The sequence below is a fragment of the Tachyglossus aculeatus genome, chromosome 9, assembly GCF_015852505.1.
Source record: "Tachyglossus aculeatus isolate mTacAcu1 chromosome 9, mTacAcu1.pri, whole genome shotgun sequence".
Taxonomy (NCBI): Eukaryota; Metazoa; Chordata; class Mammalia; order Monotremata; family Tachyglossidae; genus Tachyglossus; species Tachyglossus aculeatus.
The window spans coordinates 10664269-10686036 of record NC_052074.1 but is presented as its reverse complement, the minus strand read 5'-3'; the positions used below and the strand labels follow the sequence as shown (position 1 = coordinate 10686036).

At 39.8% G+C, this 21768-nt stretch overlaps 2 protein-coding genes across 5 annotated transcripts in view; one reads left to right on the top strand and one right to left on the bottom strand.

Annotated features, from left to right (window-relative positions):
* The window catches only part of VPS54 (VPS54 subunit of GARP complex), a 72535-nt gene extending 52985 nt beyond the window's left edge, over nt 1–19550 (top strand). Inside the window, exons 12-23 of one of the 2 annotated variants that reach the window (XM_038751290.1) lie at nt 1153–1496; nt 4027–4156; nt 4963–5144; nt 5648–5760; nt 8478–8541; nt 8856–8961; nt 9866–9953; nt 10666–10787; nt 10883–10963; nt 13200–13307; nt 16074–16168; nt 18159–19550. In XM_038751290.1, coding sequence (XP_038607218.1) covers nt 1153–1496; nt 4027–4156; nt 4963–5144; nt 5648–5760; nt 8478–8541; nt 8856–8961; nt 9866–9953; nt 10666–10787; nt 10883–10963; nt 13200–13307; nt 16074–16168; nt 18159–18264 — 1539 coding nt within the window. In that variant the 3' untranslated portion in view covers nt 18265–19550. Of the gene's footprint in view, nt 1–1152; nt 1497–4026; nt 4157–4962; nt 5145–5647; nt 5761–8471; nt 8542–8855; nt 8962–9865; nt 9954–10665; nt 10788–10882; nt 10964–13199; nt 13308–16073; nt 16169–18158 lie in introns of both variants that reach the window. The other variant, XM_038751289.1, reaches the window with a different exon arrangement.
* A 1-nt stretch (nt 19551) lies between these two features.
* UGP2 (UDP-glucose pyrophosphorylase 2) overlaps nt 19552–21768 on the bottom strand; it is a 56596-nt gene continuing 54379 nt past the window's right edge. For all 3 annotated transcript variants that reach the window (XM_038751294.1, XM_038751292.1, XM_038751293.1), the window contains exon 10: nt 19552–20697. In XM_038751294.1, the coding sequence (XP_038607222.1) occupies nt 20590–20697 (108 nt within the window). In that variant the 3' untranslated portion in view covers nt 19552–20589. The remainder of the gene's footprint in view (nt 20698–21768) is intronic.

Sequence of the window (21768 nt, the reverse complement as noted above, 5' to 3'; positions counted from 1 at the left end):
CTTATCAATCGATGTAGGAAGTCTTTCAAAATTAGCTTTTCAAATAGACCTAGAATAAAGCGGGAACTCCTTGTTTGTGTGAATGGATGCTTACACAACTCAGAATATCCTCACAGCTCATATCTGACTTTTTTCTGGGTTGAATGTTTCCAAAATGATTATGTTTTGAAATAAATGACAAAAGCATTTCACACCTGGTCTCTTCAAACTTCCTGCAGGTGACCTGGCCTTCAGCCTTATTTCTCAGTCACTTGTATTTATTGAGTGCTTACTATGTGCAGAGCACTGTACTAAGAACTTGGGGGAGTGCAGTATGAGACATTCCCTGCCCCCAGTGAAGTATGTTTTTATAATGTCATTTCTTCTTAGAAGGCTTCTGTAATACTCAGTTGCCTCACAAATCAAATTAATATTCCTGGTTTCCCTTTCCCTAAAACCATTCATCTTCCGGTAGACTTCAGCTTTACATATGAACGCACAAAAAAGTTAAAGCAAATTCAGAAATATGTATTATTGGGCAGCTGGCATAGTAGAAATAGCACAGGACCAGGAGTCAGGGGTCCTGAGTTCTAATCCAAGCTCCGCCACTTGCTTGCTGTGTGATCTTGGGCCAGTCATTTAACTTTTCTGTGCTTCAGTTTCCTCATCTGTAAAATGGAAATAAAAATACCAATTCTTCCTCCCACTTAGCCTGTCAGTCCCATGTGGGACAGGGACAGTGTCTGGCCTGACTATCGTGACTCTACCCCAGCCCTTAGTACAGCGCTCAGCTCATAGTACGTGCTTAACAGATGCCGTATTTATCTTTTTTATTATTGTGATTATAATTATTTGATCATGTAAATATACTTCTTGTGTTGACACTGTTGAAAAATATATATAATATGTTTGCCAATATTTTGAATCTTGGGAATACATTAGTGCACTTCCCATTATTTCCTATTGGAAACTATATTTCATTTAACTCCCTTTTACTTAATACTCTTCGGTTTTGTGGAACTAATTAAGAACATTGACTGGGACATAGCAGTAAAAGATTTCTTTAAAGCAGCAAATACTTCAGTGTACTTTTTTTTAATCTCAGAAATGAAATTAGAAATGCAGAGTTTTGAATAAACCGTCCTGTAAATCCCATTTTTAATTTTCTCCTAGGCAACGTTAAATGTTGTCCGTAGCGTCGTTCTGTCGGTACTTGACAAAAACCAAAGGACTAGAGAACTGGAGGAGACTTCCCAACGGAACAGTGCCGGAAAGGACAACTCCGTGGACACAGAAGTGGCCTACCTAACCCACGAAGGCATGTTTATCAGCGATGCATTTCACGAGGGCGAACAAGTACCGCCTGTGGCTGCTGACGCTACCTCTCAAAGAAATGCATCTCCAAACAGTGAGCCCTGCAGCAGTGATTCGGTATCCGAACCAGAATGTACTACTGATTCTTCCTCCAGCAAAGAGCGTGCAACATCTTCTCTTGCACCAGGAGGGGTGGACTTGATGTGAGTTCAGTGGCTTCTGCCAAATCTTATTTGCTACATTTTGATGTGCCTGCACATTGGTTTAAGTACAGTTGATAATATCCAGGCTAAGTCAGCACTGTGTGAAATTTGATAAGTGAATCAAATTCTCCCTAAAGTCATCCATCTAAAAGATGCAGAAATGAGGGGAAATGCTCTATTACTTGAGAAATCCAGGTCATTTAAAAATTCGTAAATGCAAGTTTATTTTTTCACTTAATAATAATAATAATGACGATGATGGTATTTAAGCGCTTACTATGTGCCCAGCATTGTTTCAAGCGCTGGGGTAGATACAAGGTCATCAGGTTGTCCCACGTGGGGCTCCCAGTCTTCATCCCCATTTTACAGATGAGGGAACTGAGGCACAGAGAAGCGAGTGACTTGCCCGAAGTCACACAGCTGACAAGTGGCGGAGCCAGGCTTAGAAAACACGACTTCTGACTCCCAAACCTAGGCTCTTTTCACTAAGCCATGCCGCTTCTCACTTAAAACCATTGCCAGCAGGCTAGCAATTTTTAATAGTTTTAGAGAAATCAGTATGCATCTCTGTAGTTCCTCAGTGTTTTAATTGTCACACGAATATTGCCACACCAAAAAACCTGCTATTTTTAAGGACTATTTTAAGGAGGTACAGTTCTAAAAAGGAATTAGAGCTTGTTGCTTTGAGCCATCTGGTCTAAACAGTATTTCTGATCTTCAGTTGATTTTTCTGTTCTCAGAGCAACATTGCAATTTAAAAAGACTCTTTAAAACCTAGAGGCTTTTCTTTTCAGGATTGAGATCTTTATTTCTGACATCTGTTTCTCCTAATTTAATTTTTTTTTAATTGGTGAGTTCAGAATATTAGAGAGCTTAACAGTGCTGTGGTTGAATTATAAAAGTAGTACTTGATCCTTTTAGGACATTATGCAAGATATTTTTAACTGTTTAATAAGATCAATGTAAAACTGTACGTGGTATATATAAAATGGTGCTATAAAAGATATCTGTTATCTTTCATTTCCATTATCTCTGAATTATTTTTAAGCCCCACCAGTGTCACACCAGAATCCTAATGCAACTTAATAGTCCACTGGCATCAGTTTGTTTCCCAACTGCCTTTAACCTAAAACATCCTAGATTGTAGAAATAAAATATAGCTAATGTGTTTTCCCACAAACTCCCCAAAACCAGTGACAGCCAGCTATTTGAATATTCCTTTTTCACATCCAGAAAATAGTCTGTATATGACCAGGTAAACAGTAGCTCTCTGCTCTAACTAGCTCCATGGAGTATGACTTTTTAATCTAATGTTTAGAAAAGGACATATTGGTTTATACCTGAAAGATCGTTATCTCCTTTGCTCATTTTAGCACCAACCCAATATGCCAGAGCTGATCAACCCTATTATGTTTTTGTTCATTAATATACCCTGCTTCTGTTAAGGGGCAGCATTACTACAGGCCAGGTGTTAAAGTCCTAATTGAGTTACTGGCTATGGTTTTGTTCACTAGGCCAAACCTAGCAGCAGCAGCCTCCGTGTCTCCAACCGAATTTACAAACGCCTATCAGAGCACATCGGTCACGCCTTCAAAACCTCCAGTGACTTCCCAGTGCATCTTGATCAAAACAAAAAACACCTAACCACCGGCTCAAGGCCCTCCATCAGCTGATTCCCTCTTACATATGAATAAATAAACCGATATACACTGAAGTGCTCGAAGTGGCTCATTGGATGGGTTGATGAGGGAGAAGGGGATTAGGCTGGCTCTGATTCCGCTACTCAAATCCGAGCAGGAATTGTCTTCCTTGGCTTTCAGTTGCAACTAGTTTTGAAAGTTTTAAGTGCTTAGTAAAGTGCTCAATAAATACCATTGACTGATTATGAAAGCCGTGAATTAGATATACAGAGTATCTCTTGCTCAGAGAGTACACCAACTTCTAACATCATTATGAAAATTAAATTATAATACAGTGAGTGTTCTCAAGATTTCAGTCTAGAATTGACCCTTACTAGGTGGATCATTCATTGGTGGCCTGCCATAATAAAATTCACCTATTTCAAAAAGTGAGCAAAATAACATTCTTTAGCACATCTGCATATATGTTTGCACTTTAATGCCTCACCTAATACCTCTTTATACTCTAAAATCTCCCGCACAAGATTGTAAGGTCTCAAGGGCTGCGATCATGTTTACTAATTCTATTGCACTTTCCAAACACTTAGTACAATGCTCTGCACACAGGCACTCGGTCAACGCTATTGATTGATTGATTCTTCCTACCACATAAATGTTTTCTGCTAAATTCTTGGCTCCTATGTAAACAAATGATCCATATTATTATTATTATAGCTTATTATTATGGCTTTGCAAATGTTCCATCATGGACCGCACTCTGGAAATCTCAGATATAGAGTATGGAAAATTCCTTTATTAGGTTTTTTGCTTTTTAAAAATTCTTTCTGAGGTGTTGCCTACAATTGAAGTTAAAAAATGTGTACCTGTAAATACTCAAACATTATTTTCAGGTTCAGTGAGGACGTGAAGCTGACTGACTTAGAATTGGGGAAGCTGGCTAATGGTATTCAAGAGTTACTATATAGTGCCTCAGACATCTGCCATGATCGGGCGGTCAAATTTCTAATGGCGAGATCAAAGGTTGGTTATTTTGAGCCTTCTAGCATTATTATTATTATTACTACTACTAACACTTACTGAGTTCTTCTACTGTTCAAAGCACTGTACTAAGCTGTGGAGGTAATTACCTGAAAATCAGTTAAGGCATAATCCTGTAAATGGGGGGGTTCACTGTTCACAGATTGAACTAAGGAATGTTTTACGTGCTTGTGGTTACTCAGAAAATGTCTCTCAGGGCTCTGTTCTGGGTCCCTTTCTCTTCTCCATTTACACTCATTTCTCTTGGGGAGCTCATCCACTCTCACATTTTCACTTACCAACACCATTCAAGTGACCCCCTTCCTACCTCACTAGCCCGGACCGTTCTCCTTCACTACATTCTTGCATTTCTGCCGGCCTCTCAAACGTCTCTACATGGATATCCTGCTGGCATCTCAAACTCAGATTATCCAAAACTAAATTTCTTATCTTCCTCCACCAAATCCTAACTTTCCCATCATACTGGACAGCACCACCATCCCTCTGTCGTGGCATGAATTAGTTAGTTACCATGTTGTCACAGTTCGCACTCACCACATTAAACAAGCATTTGTATGTTCAGTGTACACAATTGCAGCTCTTGGTTATTTGATCCAGTTTGCTGATAAAGAACTACTTTAGAGATTGGAATTTTGAAATTTATCTAATTGTTTTTCCCTACATAGGCTTTACTGTAAATTCATTCATTCAATCGTATTTATTGAGCGCTTACGGTGTGCAAAGCTCTGTAAATTACTTTGTATTGTGTAACTTTCTAACAGGTTTTTGTATTGTTTCTTAAAATTTAGGATGGCTTTCTGGAGAAATTGAACTCCACTGAATTTGTCGCCCTTTCTCGATTAATGGAAACATTTATCTTAGACACTGATCAGATTTGTGGAAGAAAAAGCATGTCATTACGTGGGGCCCTTCAGAGCCAAGCTAATAAATTTGTAAATAGGTTCCATGAAGAAAGGAAAACAAAACTCAGGTATTTCCAGTGCCTCGTCAGTTAGTGTTAAGCAGTTATTTTCTTGTAAAAATTCGGTGGAGGGAAATTTCATGTTCGACTATCAGATAATCCTGTTTTTTTAAAAAAAAAAAAAGGAAAATTGAGGGAAAATTGCAGTTCTTGGATTTTGAGTTATGATATCGTATAACTGCTTATTATGGAGAGATAATTTGAAGATATCCTGCAAGTACATTTTACCTGGCCCATAAGAGCTTGTATCAAATTACTTCTAACTTAAATAAAATTATGTCATCTTCTGACTGTCCTGGTGAAAAAAAGCACATGCAGGTGGCCTTTCAGACCCAGAAATGTAGCTTTAGAGAACTTATTACTTTTAGGAAATGAAATTTTTCACGATTTTAAAAATCCCTTTTGTACTCATCTACAGTAGCTTTAATTTCAGTTTTGTATAGGCAAGAATGACACCATTGAAAGTTTTAATCTTTGTTTTCCACCTTCTTTCTCTTTTCACTGTGAAACAGTCTCCTGCTAGATAATGAACGTTGGAAACAAGCTGATGTGCCTGCTGAGTTTCAGGATCTTGTTGATTCAGTAACAGATGGCAAAATTACTTTACCTGAAAAAAAGCCAGGAAGTATGTGGATTTTATTTTCCGCTAAGATTTCCTCTATTCCCGTTTTATGTGACTTACATATGGAGCCGTCTCTTGGTTTAAAAGAATTCTGAATTTTCAGTGAGAGTAAGATTGCTCATGTTACTCACTGTGTCTTGTTCTCATCTCTCTTGCCTTGTGCCTCATCTCTCTTGCTGACATCTTGTTTACACTGTTCCTTTGAGTTGGAACTCTCCCCTCCCGCCCCTTCACACCTGGCAGACACTGCTCTTCTCATCTTCAGAGCCCCTCTGAAATCACATTTCCTTCACGAGGCCGTCCTCGATTAATCTCTGAACTGTCCATCCTATCCTCCGCCTCCAGCCACTTCATCACTTCCCCATTACCTCCACACTTGGGATTCACTTCTCCACTTTTATTTTAAAAATCTGTTGCTCCCCTCTACTTGTAATATCCATCTCCTTTCTAGATTGTATGAGCCTTAAGGGCAGGGCTCATATCTATTGACTTCGTTGTACTCTCTCAAGCACTTGGTTACAGTGCTGTATTACAAAATAAGCGCTCTTGAAGGTTTGTAGAAGGAATGCCATTGGAAAAACAAGCTCAGAACCCATCTCCACCTACTTGGTTCAGTTATACTGCAGTTAACTAGGAAAAATTTATGAGGTAGTTCTTAATCTTGGATATAATTGGGTCATATATAACACTTCGGTATCTGTTGATGTTTGAACTGGAACCTTTGAAATATTGTAAATGTACAGACATTGAATTGGCGATGTACTTTTCCAGTAAAGTGTACTGAATCATTTCCTCTACCTCCTTGTGGGTACATATTACAGGGACCATTTAAATCTCCTTTGTGCGATGGTTCAGGCTTCCTCCCCCATCTTTTTTTATCTCTTCGTTTAAACCGTGAGACATGGTAATACCTTTGTCAAAAGAGGAGTGAGTGCAGCACTTTTAGGAGGTCGCCTCTGCAATTACTCTGGTGGATTTATTCCTCCACCAGCCTCTGCAGCAAGGAGCCTGGCTGTTGATTTTCTAGGAAATGAACAGGGCTGGAGGGAGGCAGGACAGGTGGAGTAAATGCCTTGGGCCTCTGTTAAGCAAGGTTCTGGGTTTTTTTTTTTAATGGCATTTATTAAGTGCTTACTATGGGCAAAGCACTGTTCTAAGCACTGGGGAGGTTACAAGGTGATCAGGTTGTCCCGCGGGGGGCTCACAGTCTTAATCCCCATTTGCAGATGAGGTAACTGAGGCCCAGAGAAGTGAAGTGACTTGCCCAAAGTCACACAGCTGACAATTGGCAGAGCTGGGATTTGAACCCCTGACCTCTGACTCCAAAGCCCGGGCTCTTTCCACTAAGCCACGCTGCTTTTGGGAAGACCGATCCTGGTCAGCTGAACCATGGTATAGAAGCAGCAGCCGCTCTGACAAGTATGTAGGAATGGTCAGGGTAGCTAGTGAGAGCGGCGCATTTTTCGCTCTGGCATTTTATTTCAGGTGAAATCCTTCAAAATGATTTATCAGACAGCATTCTTCAGTACCTCCGGGGGGGGTGGGGGGGAACCATCTCGTTTGAAATTCTAGGTCACCCAATCTGCAGAGTAGGGAAAAGAGCTGGGGAAGAGGGAGGGAGAAACCTAGAATGATTGTGGTAGCGCATACGGTTTCCTCTGAAATCAAAGCATGCGTGGGTGAATCTGGAGCTCACCCCATGGCAGGGGGGACCCCAGCCAGGGCTGCCGCATCTGGGGCTCTTCGGGCTGGTCATGGGGAGCTGCTGCTCCTGCCACTGCTGCTGTTGGAGCTGAGGGGGAGGAGGGGAGGAGCCGGAGAGCTGCTGTTAGTGCTGCCCTAAATTCCTGGGCCTAGGTGTGACTGGCCAGAGGAGGTGGTGATGGGCATTCTTTTTATTTAAAAATAAATTTAAAAGAATCCCCACCTCCTGCTCCTCCCAGGAACTCCTTCTCCTCCTCTCTGTCCCCCTGCAGCTCTGCAGCCCCAGCTTCAAATTTCTCCAGTAGCAGGGACAGTGGGGCTAGGGCTGGGGAAGAATGCTGATTTCGATTTTTCAGAAACATTCTCTCAGTCCTTGCCCCTCTCAGAGTTGTACTGGTTTAGATCCTGTCGGCAGCTCGTATCTGCAGTAAGCAGTCAGAAGAGGCGGCTCATAACAATGCTGTAATTTAACCCCTTTACCTGAGTGAAAGAAGATCAGATACAGACTCCTCAAATGGCTGTAATCCAGTCAGATGTGCATAGGCAGTCTGTGCCAGTGTCATATACCCCTGAAATGAAGAGCTCTTGTCGCTGCCTTTGTCATTTTGTCCCCATCATCCAGGGGACATCCTGACTATGTCCCAGATACCATCATGTTCTAAACCCCAGCCCCTGTCCCAACTTAGAGCCAGCCCTGACAAGACTGGACTTGACTCTAAACTGCCTTGCTTTAAAAAAAAAAAGCCAATAATTATATTTGGTTTTGTATTAGGTCTTTTACCTGGTCATCCTCATTTGCCGCGTTAAGTAATTCAAAGCACATGCCAACAATGTGGAGTCATTAGGCAGCAGAGGTTTTAACACATCACCTCACTCTGAAATTTAGGAATTCAGCCATCTGGTGCTGTAATAAAGGGGCAGCCTGTTCTGCTTTCCTTTGATTGTTTGAACTGATTTTTATATTTTCTCATCATAGTCTTTAGATTGAGCTTGCCCCCTTTTCTATTCAGTTCCAGCTTCAGAAGAAAGAAAGCCAACAGATTTCCTTGTTGTGGAGGGCCAACAGTATGCTGTTGTTGGGTAAGACCATTTTTTTCTTCCACTAGCATATGTTGCCTGCAGTAGACATGCATTTTCCTTTGAGAATGTGGTTGGGTCATTAAATTATGAAAATATTACAGATCTCTTACTAAATGAAAAACTGTGAACTACCGGTTTGAATTCAAAGATGTTGATGTTTAAAGGTTAAGTGAAAGTGAGTGAAAACAGCCCAGCAGTAATATCTGTTCTTAAAAGCATGTTGTTAATGGAGTCATAATTTTATATGGAAAATCAACCTGAATTTTTTTATGGGTAATGACATAGCAATTTGGGTTGTCTTTCTTTTCCTGTAGAACAGTGTTGTTGTTAATAAGAATAATCCTTGAATACTGCCAGTGTGTGGATAACATCCCATCAGTTACAACTGACATGCTTACTCGTCTGTCTGATTTACTAAAGGTGTGTATGAAGGAATTTGTTTCATCAGAATGGAAAAAATCATTTGACAAAAGCATATATTAAACATATACTGTTGTTTGTCACTGAATTCCACAAGACATATCAAGGTCATATACTTTTTTGACCTTGAATGTGTGATTTTTGAATTCATAAGAAGCATAGTATAGTAAATGAGATGACTGGAAGAAAGCCTGTTTTCTTGGCAATTCCACATTTGGTGATTCCTTATCACCTGGGTAGTTTAATAATCATGGAAGTAGACGGTGATTTATTTATTGGTGCTGGTTATGACCGAGGCTAATTAGTTCACGGAATGGACAAGTGTTAAATGTTACTGGAAAAAAAATATCTGAATTTCTTTAATCCACCTATCAAAGTCTGGAATATAGAATTAAATGCACACACAGTTCTTTTGATTAGATGTTTTGTATTAACTTATTTAAAAGAGCTTGCTGAATTGGTTTCATTTCTCAAACCCAAAATTTCCAGTTAATTCTGTTCTAAACTGGGTTTGCTGGGTTTTGGGTCTTGAAGACCAATTAATCATATTTATTGAACGCTTACTGTGTGCTGAGTACTAAGTGCTTGTGAAAGTACACTGTAACAGTTGATAAACACGTTCCCTGTCAAAGTTACTTTAATACTGGCAGCTGATAAACAGAATCTGTCCTGGTTGACAGTCGGGGTACAGCATCTTACTCTGGAGCCTGCAATTTTCAGTGGGTTAGTTTTGAAAGCTGTTTCTGCAGATATATAAGGAGCTGTATATGGTAATGGTTGAACTATCCCACAGTTAATGTGTGAGGAGAATAATAAAAGAAAACTCTGTTCCGAGATGGCAAACAAAGAAACAGCATACGTGGGATAAATTTTAACGTGATCTTTTTATCACTCTCTTTGTTAGTACTTCAACTCAAGAAGTTGCCAATTAGTTCTTGGAGCAGGGGCCCTGCAAGTTGTTGGCTTGAAAACAATAACTACAAAAAATTTGGGTATGGATCTTTGCATTTTTTAAAAAGAGTAATTTTATCTTAAGGAGTTAGAGAAGTCTTTTCACTTAATGCTTCTAAATGTGATTTGCATATTTAAAAGTCCCATCCAAAGGTTTCTAAATTAAAGTTCCACACACGCACCCTTACTTTGTTAGTGGTACTTATTGAGCACTTACCCTATACAAAGCACTGCACTAAATGCTTGGGCTAGTATAGTATTAACAGAGTTGGTAGATGCGATCCCTGCCCCCAACAAGCTTACAGTGTTTGATTGTTGGGAAAGTGTCCCGTTAAAAATTGTAATACAAAACTTACACTGCCTTATTCAGAAGAATTATCTAGAACTTGCATTGTTCTGCAAAATCTGTTAATGATGTCATAGGTATGAATTTCTTTGGGGTGAAAGTTATGGTCTAGATGTTACGTGATGTCAGATCCCTAAACCTAAAGAGTTGAGAACTTGCTTTTAATGGGAGCGAGCACTTTTAAAAAGAGCATACATTTAGCCCTACACAGTGAAGTAATTTACTCAAAGGGAGTTGTACGTTTATATTATCACCACCTCACTATTTAAGTGTTCAGGTCTCTTAATTTTTAACATTTGCTGGGTTTGTGTATACTTGTGTACCATATAATTATATGCTCTGTGATAAAAAAAAAGCATAACTAATTTTAGTTTCTTCTCATTCCATCTCCTCTCTGGACCCTACAGCTCTGTCCTCACGCTGCTTGCAGTTAATTGTGCACTACATTCCTACTATCCGGGCTCATTTTGAAGCTCGACTGCAACCTAAGCAGTATAGCATGCTCAGGCATTTTGATCACATTACTAAGGTAATTTTTCATGTATTTTATACTCAAATTTTAATAGTTTAATTTCCAAGGTAAATGAAGGGCCAGGGATTTTAACGTCTCTTTTTTCTTTATAGGACTACCATGACCACATAGCTGAAATCTCAGCAAAACTTGTAGCGATAATGGATAGCCTATTTGACAAGCTGATATCTAAGGTAATGATATATGGAAATACTAGACTTTCTTGAAGGGATCCTGACTTTTCATTCTGTGTCAGTATACAGTAAATTCTTAAAAAATTAAATTTTCTGCCAGTGGGGTCTAGGACCATGCATGCTAGTAGCTGATGTGTGATTTGTTAGTCTGTACTCAGAAAGTGGTTACATAATAGGGCTAACAGTCCAGTTATCCAAAAACAGCACAATTAGTGAATTTGTTGAGGCCTCTCAGCCAAGCAAGAGGTCTTTCTTCCTAAGGGGAGTCACAGATAATAACAACTGTGGTATTTAGTGCTTACTATGTGCCAGGCTCTGTACTAGGTGCTCGGCTGGATACAAGCAAATTGGGGTAGACATGGTCTCTGTCCCACATAGGGCTCACAGTCTCAATCCCCATTTTATTCATTCATTCAGTGGTATTTATTGAACGCTTACTGTATGCAGAGCACTGTACTAGGAGCTTGGAAAGTACAATTCAGCAATAAAGAGAGGCAATCCCTGTCCATAACAGGCTTACAGTCACAGTCTTTTAGACTGTGAGCCCACTGTTGGGTAGGGACTGTCTCTATATGTTGCCAACTTGTACTTCCCAAGCGCTTAGTACAGTGCTCTGCACACTGTAAGCGCTCAATAAATATGATTGATTGATAGAAGACGGGCTCATTTTACAGATGAGGTAACTGAGGCCCAGCAAACACATTTCTGAGCCAGGAGACTAAAGCATCATTTTTGTCTCCACAGTGTCTTTCTTCTTTGAGCCCTATTCATTGTCTATTATCTAAGCATTTAGTACAGTGTTCTGCACACAGTAAGCGCTTAATAAATACGATTGAATTAATGGATAATGCTCAAACAAAACTACACGCACACAGCAGAATGTCTGTATCTTTATGATGCCTCTACAATGCTCCAGAGCACGGGCCTGGATTCTAGTCCCGATATGCTACTTTCCTGCTGTGTGACCTTGGCCAAGTCACCTTAACTTTTCAGAACCTGTTTCCTCATTTGTTTAATGGAGATTCACTAACTGTTCTCCCTCCTACTTAGATTGTGAGCCCCAAATGGGAAATGGACTTGATTATTTTGATTCTGCCCCAGCTCTTAGTACAGTGTTTGGCACATAGCAAGTTCCACCATTATTATCATTATTGTTGTTATTATTATTAACGTCTTTAAATCAAAATGACAGGTTACGGTAGATTTTCTGGGGAAAAAAAGCAAATTTAAAAGGCTGTGCTCTCAGAATCCAGTCATTTAAAATTGTCACTTAGTTTTAAAATGGCACAATTCAAAACGGTGAAAGCTTTGAACTCTATCAGATCATTGGTCAATATGTAACAGAAACAAAATTTTATTTAATGAGTTAGCTGAAAAGTTCTAGGTTTCAGCTATTTTCCCCATCATTACTTCAATGCTGTGGAGAAAAAAAGCGAATAAGTTGTTAGTAACGTTATTTTGAATATAAAACAATGTGACTGGAGTCCAACAGAATGTGAAACCTTTAGTAGTGCTGTTACAATACATCACTTTTTAGATGAGGTGAGAAGGATAGGGGAAGGACTATCATTATCTGCACAATCAATCAATCAATCATATTTATTGAGCGCTTACTATGTGCAGAGCACTGTACTAAGCGCTTGGGAAGTACAAATTGGCAACATATAGAGACAGTCCCTACCCAACATTGGGCTCACAGTCTAAAAGGGATAAGTGAGCCCAGAGCCTTTATATAAGGTTAGTAAGTGACTTTAGTAGAACTGTGATGTTGGGTAACTTAAATAATAATACAAAAATTAAAGAATTCAAAATAGAGCATGAATAACCAAAGAATTAGTTAACTGATCTCAACCAGCAAGCCAAGGCTTTGAACTTGTGGGACTTAGGTAGGTAGGAAATATTTTAGAATTGTGGTCTTAAGGAAAGAGCATGCATCTGGAAGGTAGGAAACTTGGGTTCTCATGCCAGCTCTGTCACTAGCCTGCTGGGTGACCTAGGGCAAGTCACTCAGCCACTCTGTTGCTCAGTTTTCTCCTCTGTAAAATGGGGATAAGTCCCTAACCTCCCATCTCTTCCTAGCTCACAAGTCTGTTGTGAGGATTGAATGAGTTGACTGATGTAAAGTGAAAGCAGTATTCAAATATAAAAGTGTTATTCTTCAAGTTGTGTATTGAAGGCATTTGGTAAAATGGGAGATGTGAAAGCCATGATTGAGTCTTATTTTTTCCATTGTCAGTATGAAGTGAAAGCTCCTGTTCCTTCCATGTGCTTCAGAAATATTTGTAAGCAAATGGCAAAAATGCATGAAGCTATATATGATCTCCTTCCAGAGGAACAAACCCAGGTAAGCACTTGTTTGGAAAGTTCCCTTCTGAATAAATGATAACCACAGGCAAAATCAAATAGCATGCATCCCTGAATGTTACATTTGGCACTGTAAAAATCTGTTAGGCTTTGTTTTTTTCAGTAAAGGAATTGACTTGTTAGCAAAAGATATCACCTGCAGTGGCAAAGGATTCTTCCACCGAATGTTTATCCATTCTGAAAAGCTGGTAGCCTAAAGAGGACATCAAGGATTAGGGCTCAGAGTTTCTCATTTAATTACTAAATTTAAAAAAGAAGTGGCAGGTTTTAGTATATATTATAAATTACTCATATTAATGTCCATCTCTCCCTCTAGACTATAAGCTTGTTGTGAGCAGGGAACTTGTCCACCAACTCTGATGCATTATAATAATAATAATGATGGTATTTATTAAGCGCTTACTATATGCCATGCACTGTACTCTCCCAAGCACCTAATATAGAGTTCAGCACATATTAAGTGCTCAATAAATACCATTGCTTATGAAAAGGGGAAAGTGTATTATTTTAGCCACTGCTGGAAGAAAAAAAAATCTGACTTTAGAAAAAATTAAAATGGGCTCAAATCGATTTTCCCATTAATTTGTGTGAGGAAAATAGTTGAATTATGATTTCTTGATAACACTGAGGATGGCAAGGGACAAGTAATACCCATACACCTGTGTTATTCCCCAAAGGTTCAGTATTTTTGCCTGTAATTTGCCTTTTCTTAAGGTAGTTTTTCGTTAAGGGAGAACTGGCGTTAATTAGTTGTGTCACTGAGGTCAGTTTGGCCCACAGGTCCAGAGCCCAATCAATCAATCAATCGTATTTATTGAGCGCTTACTGTGTGCAGAGCACTGTACTAAGCGCTTGGGAAGTACAAGTTGGCAACATATAGAGACGGTCCCTACCCAACAGTGGGCTCACAGTCTAGAAGGGGGAGACAGAGAACAAAACCAAACATATTAACAAAATAAAATAAATAGAATAGATATGTACAAGTAAAATAAATAAATATGTACAAACATATATACATATATACAGGTGCTGTGGGGAAGGGAAGGAGGTAAGGTGGGGGGGATGGAGAGGGGGACGAGGGGGAGAGGAAGGAGGGGGCTCAACGGGCCTCCAGGCCAAATGGGGCTGGACCCCCATATTGCAGCTGGGCTCATATATAACCTAGGGGAAAGTGCACGGGCCTGAGAGACAGAGGACCTGGGTTCTAATCTCACCTCTGCCACTTGTCTGCTGTATGACCTTGGGCAAGTCATGTAACTTCTCTGTGCCTCAGTTTCCTCATCTTTCAAAATAGGGATAAGACACCTGCCCTCTCTCCCTTTTAAACGGAGTCCCGGGTGGAACAGGAACTGTGTCTTGATCTGCTTGTACATCTTTTTAGAGAAGCAGCGTGGCTCAGTGGAAAGAGCACGGGCTCTGGAGTCAGAGGTCACGGATTCAAATCCCGGCTCCGCCAATTGTCAGCTGTGTGACCTTGGGCAAGTCACTTAACTTCTCTGGGCCTCAGTTACCTCATCTGTAAAATGGGGATTAAGACTGTGAGCCCCTCGTGGGACAACCTGATCTCCTTGTAACCTCCCCAGCACTTAGAACAGTGCTTTGCACATAGTAAGTGCTTAATAAATGCCATCATTATTATTATTATTAATAAATGCCATTATTATTATTACCCCAGCTCTTAGTAGTGTTCAATCAATCAATCAATCGTATTTATTGAGCGCTTACTGTGTGCAGAGCACTGTACTAAGCGCTTGGGAAGTACAGGTTCAGAGCTTGTAGTAAGGGCTTAATAAGTGCCACAATTATCATCCTTACTGTTACACCCTGTGGTCTAGCAGCTATGCTGCTACCACACATTCATAGTTTAACCACCCATGAGCAGAGGTCTCTGAAACACACACACACACGGGGACACTGCCCAAGGAAGGATGATGTAGGGCTTGGCCATAGACAGGTGTTTTGTATGAAACCAAGGGTCTGGTGGAACCAGAAAATTCTGGTTTGAACAGGACTTTAAGATGACTGATGACTGCAGCGTGACAGGTGCCTCCCTTCTGCTGCTTCTCCAGCTGCAGCTGTAGGACGCCCAGGAAACAGTGAAGAACACGGCATCCAGCCCCCAAACCACCTTCTCCTTCCCTCATTCATCATCATCATCAATCGTATTGAGCGCTTACTATGTGCAGAGCACTGTACTAAGCGCTTGGGAAGTACAAATTGGCAACATATAGAGACAGTCCCTACCCAACAGTGGGCTCACAGTCTAAAAGGGGGAGACAGAGAACAAAACCAAACATACTAACAAATTCACACTCCCTTCGCCCTTTCCAGAAGAGAGATCCAGGGACAGAGTTAACGGAGTCTGTTAACTGGAAAAGATGTGCAAGTTCTTGACTGTTTTGCTACCTAATTTACCCTCCCTCTTACATTTCCATAGACAGACACACATATGCAAGTTCTTAGGAAAGAGAGGGGTGACACTAAGACCCAATCTCCCCCTGGCATTATTTTAAGAAAGAAGCTGAGTGTAAAAGCAGCCTCACTGCTTTCATTTAGCTGGGGGGAAAATCAACATCAGAGTAGCAACTAAATCATTGCAGGACAACCTTCTGTTTCAACTGTAAAGCCAAGTTTCATTGATACTTTTACACCAGAGGCACTACTGACCCCTTGTAAGTCAGTACTTTTACCCAGGTGCTTTCTTGGGGAAACATCAAGTAACTTGAGGTCTTTTTTTCTTTTCTAGATGTTATTTTTAAGAATTAATACAAGCTACAAACTCCATTTGAAGAGACAGCTGGCTCATTTAAATGTAGTCAATGATGGAGGACCTCAAAATGGGTATGTTTTAATGTGCCTTTATACTGCTTATATGTTCCAGTGATTGACAATTCCTGGCTTATTTCTAATTATTTTTAACCTTCATTTTTCCTGTTGAGGTCTATTAGGCAACACTACCACACTACCCCCCAACTTCTTGCCAGAGGTACTCAGTATGCCTCCCTCTTCAGCTCAGGGAGCCTGTGATCTTAAAAAAAAATACTGATATCTTTTTTTTTTTTTAACCAAAGCTTCCTTCAGAATCATTGGAGGTTATCAGAACTGTTCTGAAAAGCTAGTTTACTATTTGGTATCTCTTGTCACAAATGCCTAACCTCATGACCAGGAAAGCTTTTAATAGGTCCCAATAATTGATAAGTCCAAACTACTCTGTTTCAGATTTTCAGTGAGCTTCAGTGCCCCCACTGCTTTATGGAGCTGAGGGGCATTATTAATTAACTATTTATTATGTAGATTTAATTTGCTATTCAACCCAGTGTGAACTTACCCGAGGAATCAGATTGGTACTTTTGGCAGAACTGCCCTGTCTGTCACTCTTCTTTCCAGATATTCCAAGCGCTTAGTACAGTGCTCTGCACACAGTAAACGCTCAATAAATACAATTGATGATGATATTCAAAATCCTAAGGGTAGACAGCACGAGGACAAAGCTATAAGGGGGTTCTAGTCAATGAAGAAAGCTGGTCAAAGGTCAAATGGACCTGTTTCATTTTAGAGGCTCAATACTGAGTAATTATCTGAAGCTTTAGGAAGGCTTGTTGAAAATAGCTTGTAAAATAAACCAAAAAAATGAAAGCATCAAGGAGCAGCATGGCGTGGGAGGCAAAAAGACCTGGGTCCTAATCCTGGTTCTGTCAGTTGCCTGATGTTCAACCGTCACTTAACTTCTCTGTGCCTCATTTTTCTCAACTGTCAAAGGGGGGTTTAATGCCAGTTTTCTATCCCACTTAGACTGTTGTGCGTTCTGTGTGGGACAGGGAGACTGTGTCCAACCTGATTAAATTGTATCTAGCCCAGTACTTAGAATAGTGGTAGACACATACTAAGTGCTTAACAAACACAAAAATAATAAAGATAATAAAAAAAAGTTGCCCAGATCAGCTCCTGTCTAGCCACACACATGGCAGGCTCTGAATTTGACCTACTTAAGAATATTTTCCCACAATACCTCATTAACAGGAATAAAGCAACCAATTAATTGTTTAAAAATTCTTAAATTTCACATAGCATTGAAGGCTGTCTAATGTACTAGCAAGTATGTTGAAACAAGGAGCATATTTATTACTCTATTTATTTTACTTGTACATATCTATCCTATTTATTTTATTTTGCTGGTATGTTTGGTTTTGTTCTCTGTCTCCCCCTTTTAGACTGTGAGCCCACTGTTGGGTAGGGACTGTCTCTATGTGTTGCCAGTTTGTACTTCCCAAGCGCTTAGTACAGTGCTCTGCACATAGTAAGCACTCAATAAATACGATTGATGATGATGATGATGAAGGAGCAGTGTCTTAAGTTAGAACTTCTGGACCTATTCCAATAAAATGTTTGAGAAAGGTGAGCCTTGCTCCTTTTATAACTGGAGTTGCCAACTTGTGCTTCCCAAGTGCTTAGTACAGTGCTCTGCACACAGTAAGCGCTCAATAAATATGATTGATTGATTGGAGTTACTGATTACAAAGTACTAACATTAAGCTAGCAACTGCACCTGATGGGGAATTAAATGTTTTATCCTTTAAATTCTCTTAGCCCCAATAAATCACCACAACTCTTAAATCCAGTTACAGGCTGGCAATATTTGGTCAAGTATTGGCTTCCAACTTCACGAAGTTGTAGTTATAAGGTATTTTTTATTATCTAGAATATCTGCCACCTGGCTTCGAATAGAGTTCCGATTAAACTTGGGGAATAGCTACAGTCTGGGAGTAATGTCGACTAGGTGCCGGGTGTATTATCAGTGATGGAGTTTACGTATTTTGTCTTTGACGTTTAGGTTGGTAACAGCGGATGTAGCTTTTTACACTGGAAATCTTCAGGCCTTGAAAGGCCTCCGAGATTTGGAGCTAAACATGGCTGAGATTTGGGAACAGAAGAGGTGATGACGAACCAGACAACTGTGCAAGCTGTCCGGACCACAGGATGCCTGTGTATGAAAGAGATGTGATGGCCGGGACTCCGACTGTTCAAAGATGAGCCCAGAAATGTATGTTGGGGTTAGGGGAGGTGAGGGATCATTGTCGGGAAACTAGCTGCAGTGGGCTGGGCGAGGAGAGCCCTTCCAGGAAGGACCACCCTTCAGTGGGGAATGACGGATCAGGTGTCTCCAACCATTTTCATTTTCTCTGGAAACAGACTCAGGTTTCTTTGGACCAAATCCAAAAGAACACATGGCTGTAACACAGCTGTAGTTGACTAGAATGCTCTGTATTACTTTATTAAAAAATGCTTTGCATTTCCTCTAGTGCAATGAAATTCATATGGTGTCCCACCTTATTTAAATGATGGTACAGTGGAAAATATTAGAACCTTGGAGCCAGCAACTCCAGACAATGTTTTCTCTGACAGTGATGCTGTTTGAAAAATTATTTTTTTACAGATCTTTCTATAAAGAAAAATAAATGTGTTTTGATTGCTTGGATTTTAGGGTGCCCAGTTTTGTTTAAATGAGCAGTAAAATGTTTCAGGATTTGGGGGGTCTCCTACCTGATCTCTACTGCCATCAGTGCTGACGGAATTAAGGCTTTCCAAGCTAATATGGCTATTTGAAATGCTGATCATTAGTGATGATTAAACATGAGGTATTGGCATTTATATATGCCAATTTACATTATTTTAAGTAGTGTAGAGTGGGGCTGGTGTTCAGTATCAGTATTTTTGTAAAAAAAAAAATTAGAGGCTTTTGCCTCAGTGGCAGTTAATATGTATTTATACAATCTGCCTATTAACTTTCATTTTAAATTTTGTACATTTCTCTATCCCCTGCCCCCATCCCTCAGGATTTTATTTTTAAATTACTTTGGAGTGTATGTATATAGGGGGTTGTGAGAATCAGTTTTGGTTTTTTTTTTTTGAAGAACAGGCTGCTATGTCAAAAGCTATCATTGGTGTGGGGCGGGTATGAGCAACCTTGATTGAAGTTTTTTTTTTAATACTACCTTCAAGATTAGAAATGAGCAGCACACTCCACGTAATAAAGTGCCTGTGTCTCATCTTACATCTAACCCTAGTTTGAGTGCCTAACCTTGTGATGATTATGTACAATGAAATGGTCCTGTTTTGTGCTCTTATGGTTTTCTCAGAAAGGCAAGCATGTCTTTTTCCTCTACCATCAGAGTCTGTCAATGGCTAAACTGTCTTATCTGAAAAAATAAAGCTATAAAAAAGACTTTTAAAGACCAACTTATTTTAATAGTACAATACAATCAAGCAGCACTGCTGTGAAATTGAAAGTGAGTAGACTATGCTAAACACAAGCCTGGAGAAATCAGGAAATAATTGGTTAGGGCAAAGGACTCAATTTAACAGCCAGCAGATTTGCAAACTTATTAAAAGTCACTTGCTCACATCTAGTTGGTGGCTTAATTTTTTTCCATAATGAACACAGAACTGGACTGATTTTTTTTTTTTTTTTTGGATGAGGCTCTCAGAACAAAAACCAAAACACATAAGCCCATACACCACAGTAAGAAGACGGGCCACAATCTCTCCCCACCCGACCAACCACCTTTCCTCCTTACAGAGCCAAATCAAGCAGAAAACTCACATGAAGCTCTGTCTAAATACGACTCTTGGAAAAGTAGGAATGGCAAATAAACTTGCGTGTGCTGAAAACGAGGTATGTAAGTGCCCTCAGCCCATTTTCATGAAGCAGTGACAAGGGGGCAGGATTATTTTCCTTAAGAAATGAAAGTATAAAAGTTTAGTAGGAGGATAAGCAATGAGCATTTAAGTACCAGGCTATCGACCCTTTACACTTAACTTCCGCAGTAGCCAAAACCTTCATTTCTACAGAAACTGCCACTGACAATTTTATGAAGTATATGTAAAGTGTTCACTGGTGTATATAAATATATATTGCTTCACATCTTTATTTTGAAGGTACAAGCAATTCAAAATGGACACTAGAGCTAGACCTCTGTCGTAGTTATTTCAGTATATCCACCCCTTCTTTTAAGACAAACAATATTGCACTTTAAGATTAAATGACTTACAGAATCTCTTCAAAGAAGGAAAAAGTATTGCTTCCAAAACGTCCATCTGTGCTTTTCTTTAACTAAAAGCATATTGCAGAAAACTTTTAAAAGTTAATACTGCAGGTACAGGGAAATAGTGGATGACAAAGCATAGACCTGGGCATCTATTTCTGAATCCTACAGATTATTCCACTGAGAAACAGTTTAGCACATGGAGTACGTAGTTGGACTTCAGTGGTCCAGGATTCGAAGGTTGCCAGACACAATTTTGTTCTCCAATACTGCTCCAGGTGGGATGTCGATTCTATCACCATGATTTGCAATGATGATTACAGTACCCTGAGTAAGAGAAAATAAAACCAGGTTTGTGTTGCACTAAAAAAAAAGAGGCTAAAATAGTTATGTCATTGGAAATTGAATATTTACACCAGGTAAAGCCATTCTATGGATTAACACAAATCACCAAACGATTTAACTACCTAGAAGTAGGTACAAGTAGCATTACTCTTTTTTTTTTATTACATTTCAAGCCTGGGGCACTGCTCCAGTAACTGTGGAGTTGGGAAAATACAACAGAAGTGAAACGCTCTTTCCCTTCTCACAGGTGCTTTTGAAATGCCTGCTCACTCAGAGCTTGAGCTAATGGGGGAAGACACATATAAGACATTTATATAAATGCCTGTCATCCCCCTTCTAGACTGTATGCTTGCTGTGGGCAGGGAGTGTGTTTACTGTTGTACAGTGCTCTGCACACAGTAAGCGCTCAAATGACTGAATGAATTTACAACTAGTGGAAACGTTATCAGAGCACAATATGCCAGGATGAAATAATCAGAATTGAATTTCGCATTTATACTTATCCTCAGCAGTTTAGGAAGAACATTAAGCAGGATGCTTATAACGGCACTTGTGAAATCTCTGTACAGGTCCTGTTGGATTAAACAGGCTCTCCCTCTGTACTGACGAAGGGGTTGGAGCACTGAGAACTGGAGGACCTGGGCCAAAAATTTATCAAGGGAACTGATTTGGAACTCAAGGCTTTGCCACTCCAAGCATCCACCTTGCTATAGCACCACAAAAAGTGCCCAAAAAGGTTTTGTATATAACTAAGCTCAAGCTCAATAGACCTACTGAAGTGCCAAAGGAATTTGCTTGGCCTACATTTAAACATTGATGCACAAGGCTGATTCTAAAGATATCGTATTCCTAATGTTTGTATTTAAGGTGTGTTACTGTATACAGAATGTGGGCCTAATGTCTTTTTCAAAATACTCAAAATGACTTAAATTCTGAACTGCAAGCTTTCCTTAAGTACCGTTTTTATTGTTGTACCAAAGCGTCACTAGTCAAGACTGCAAAATACTACTGAACTAGCACCTTTGAAAATTCAAGTAATCTTCTGTTGGCCCA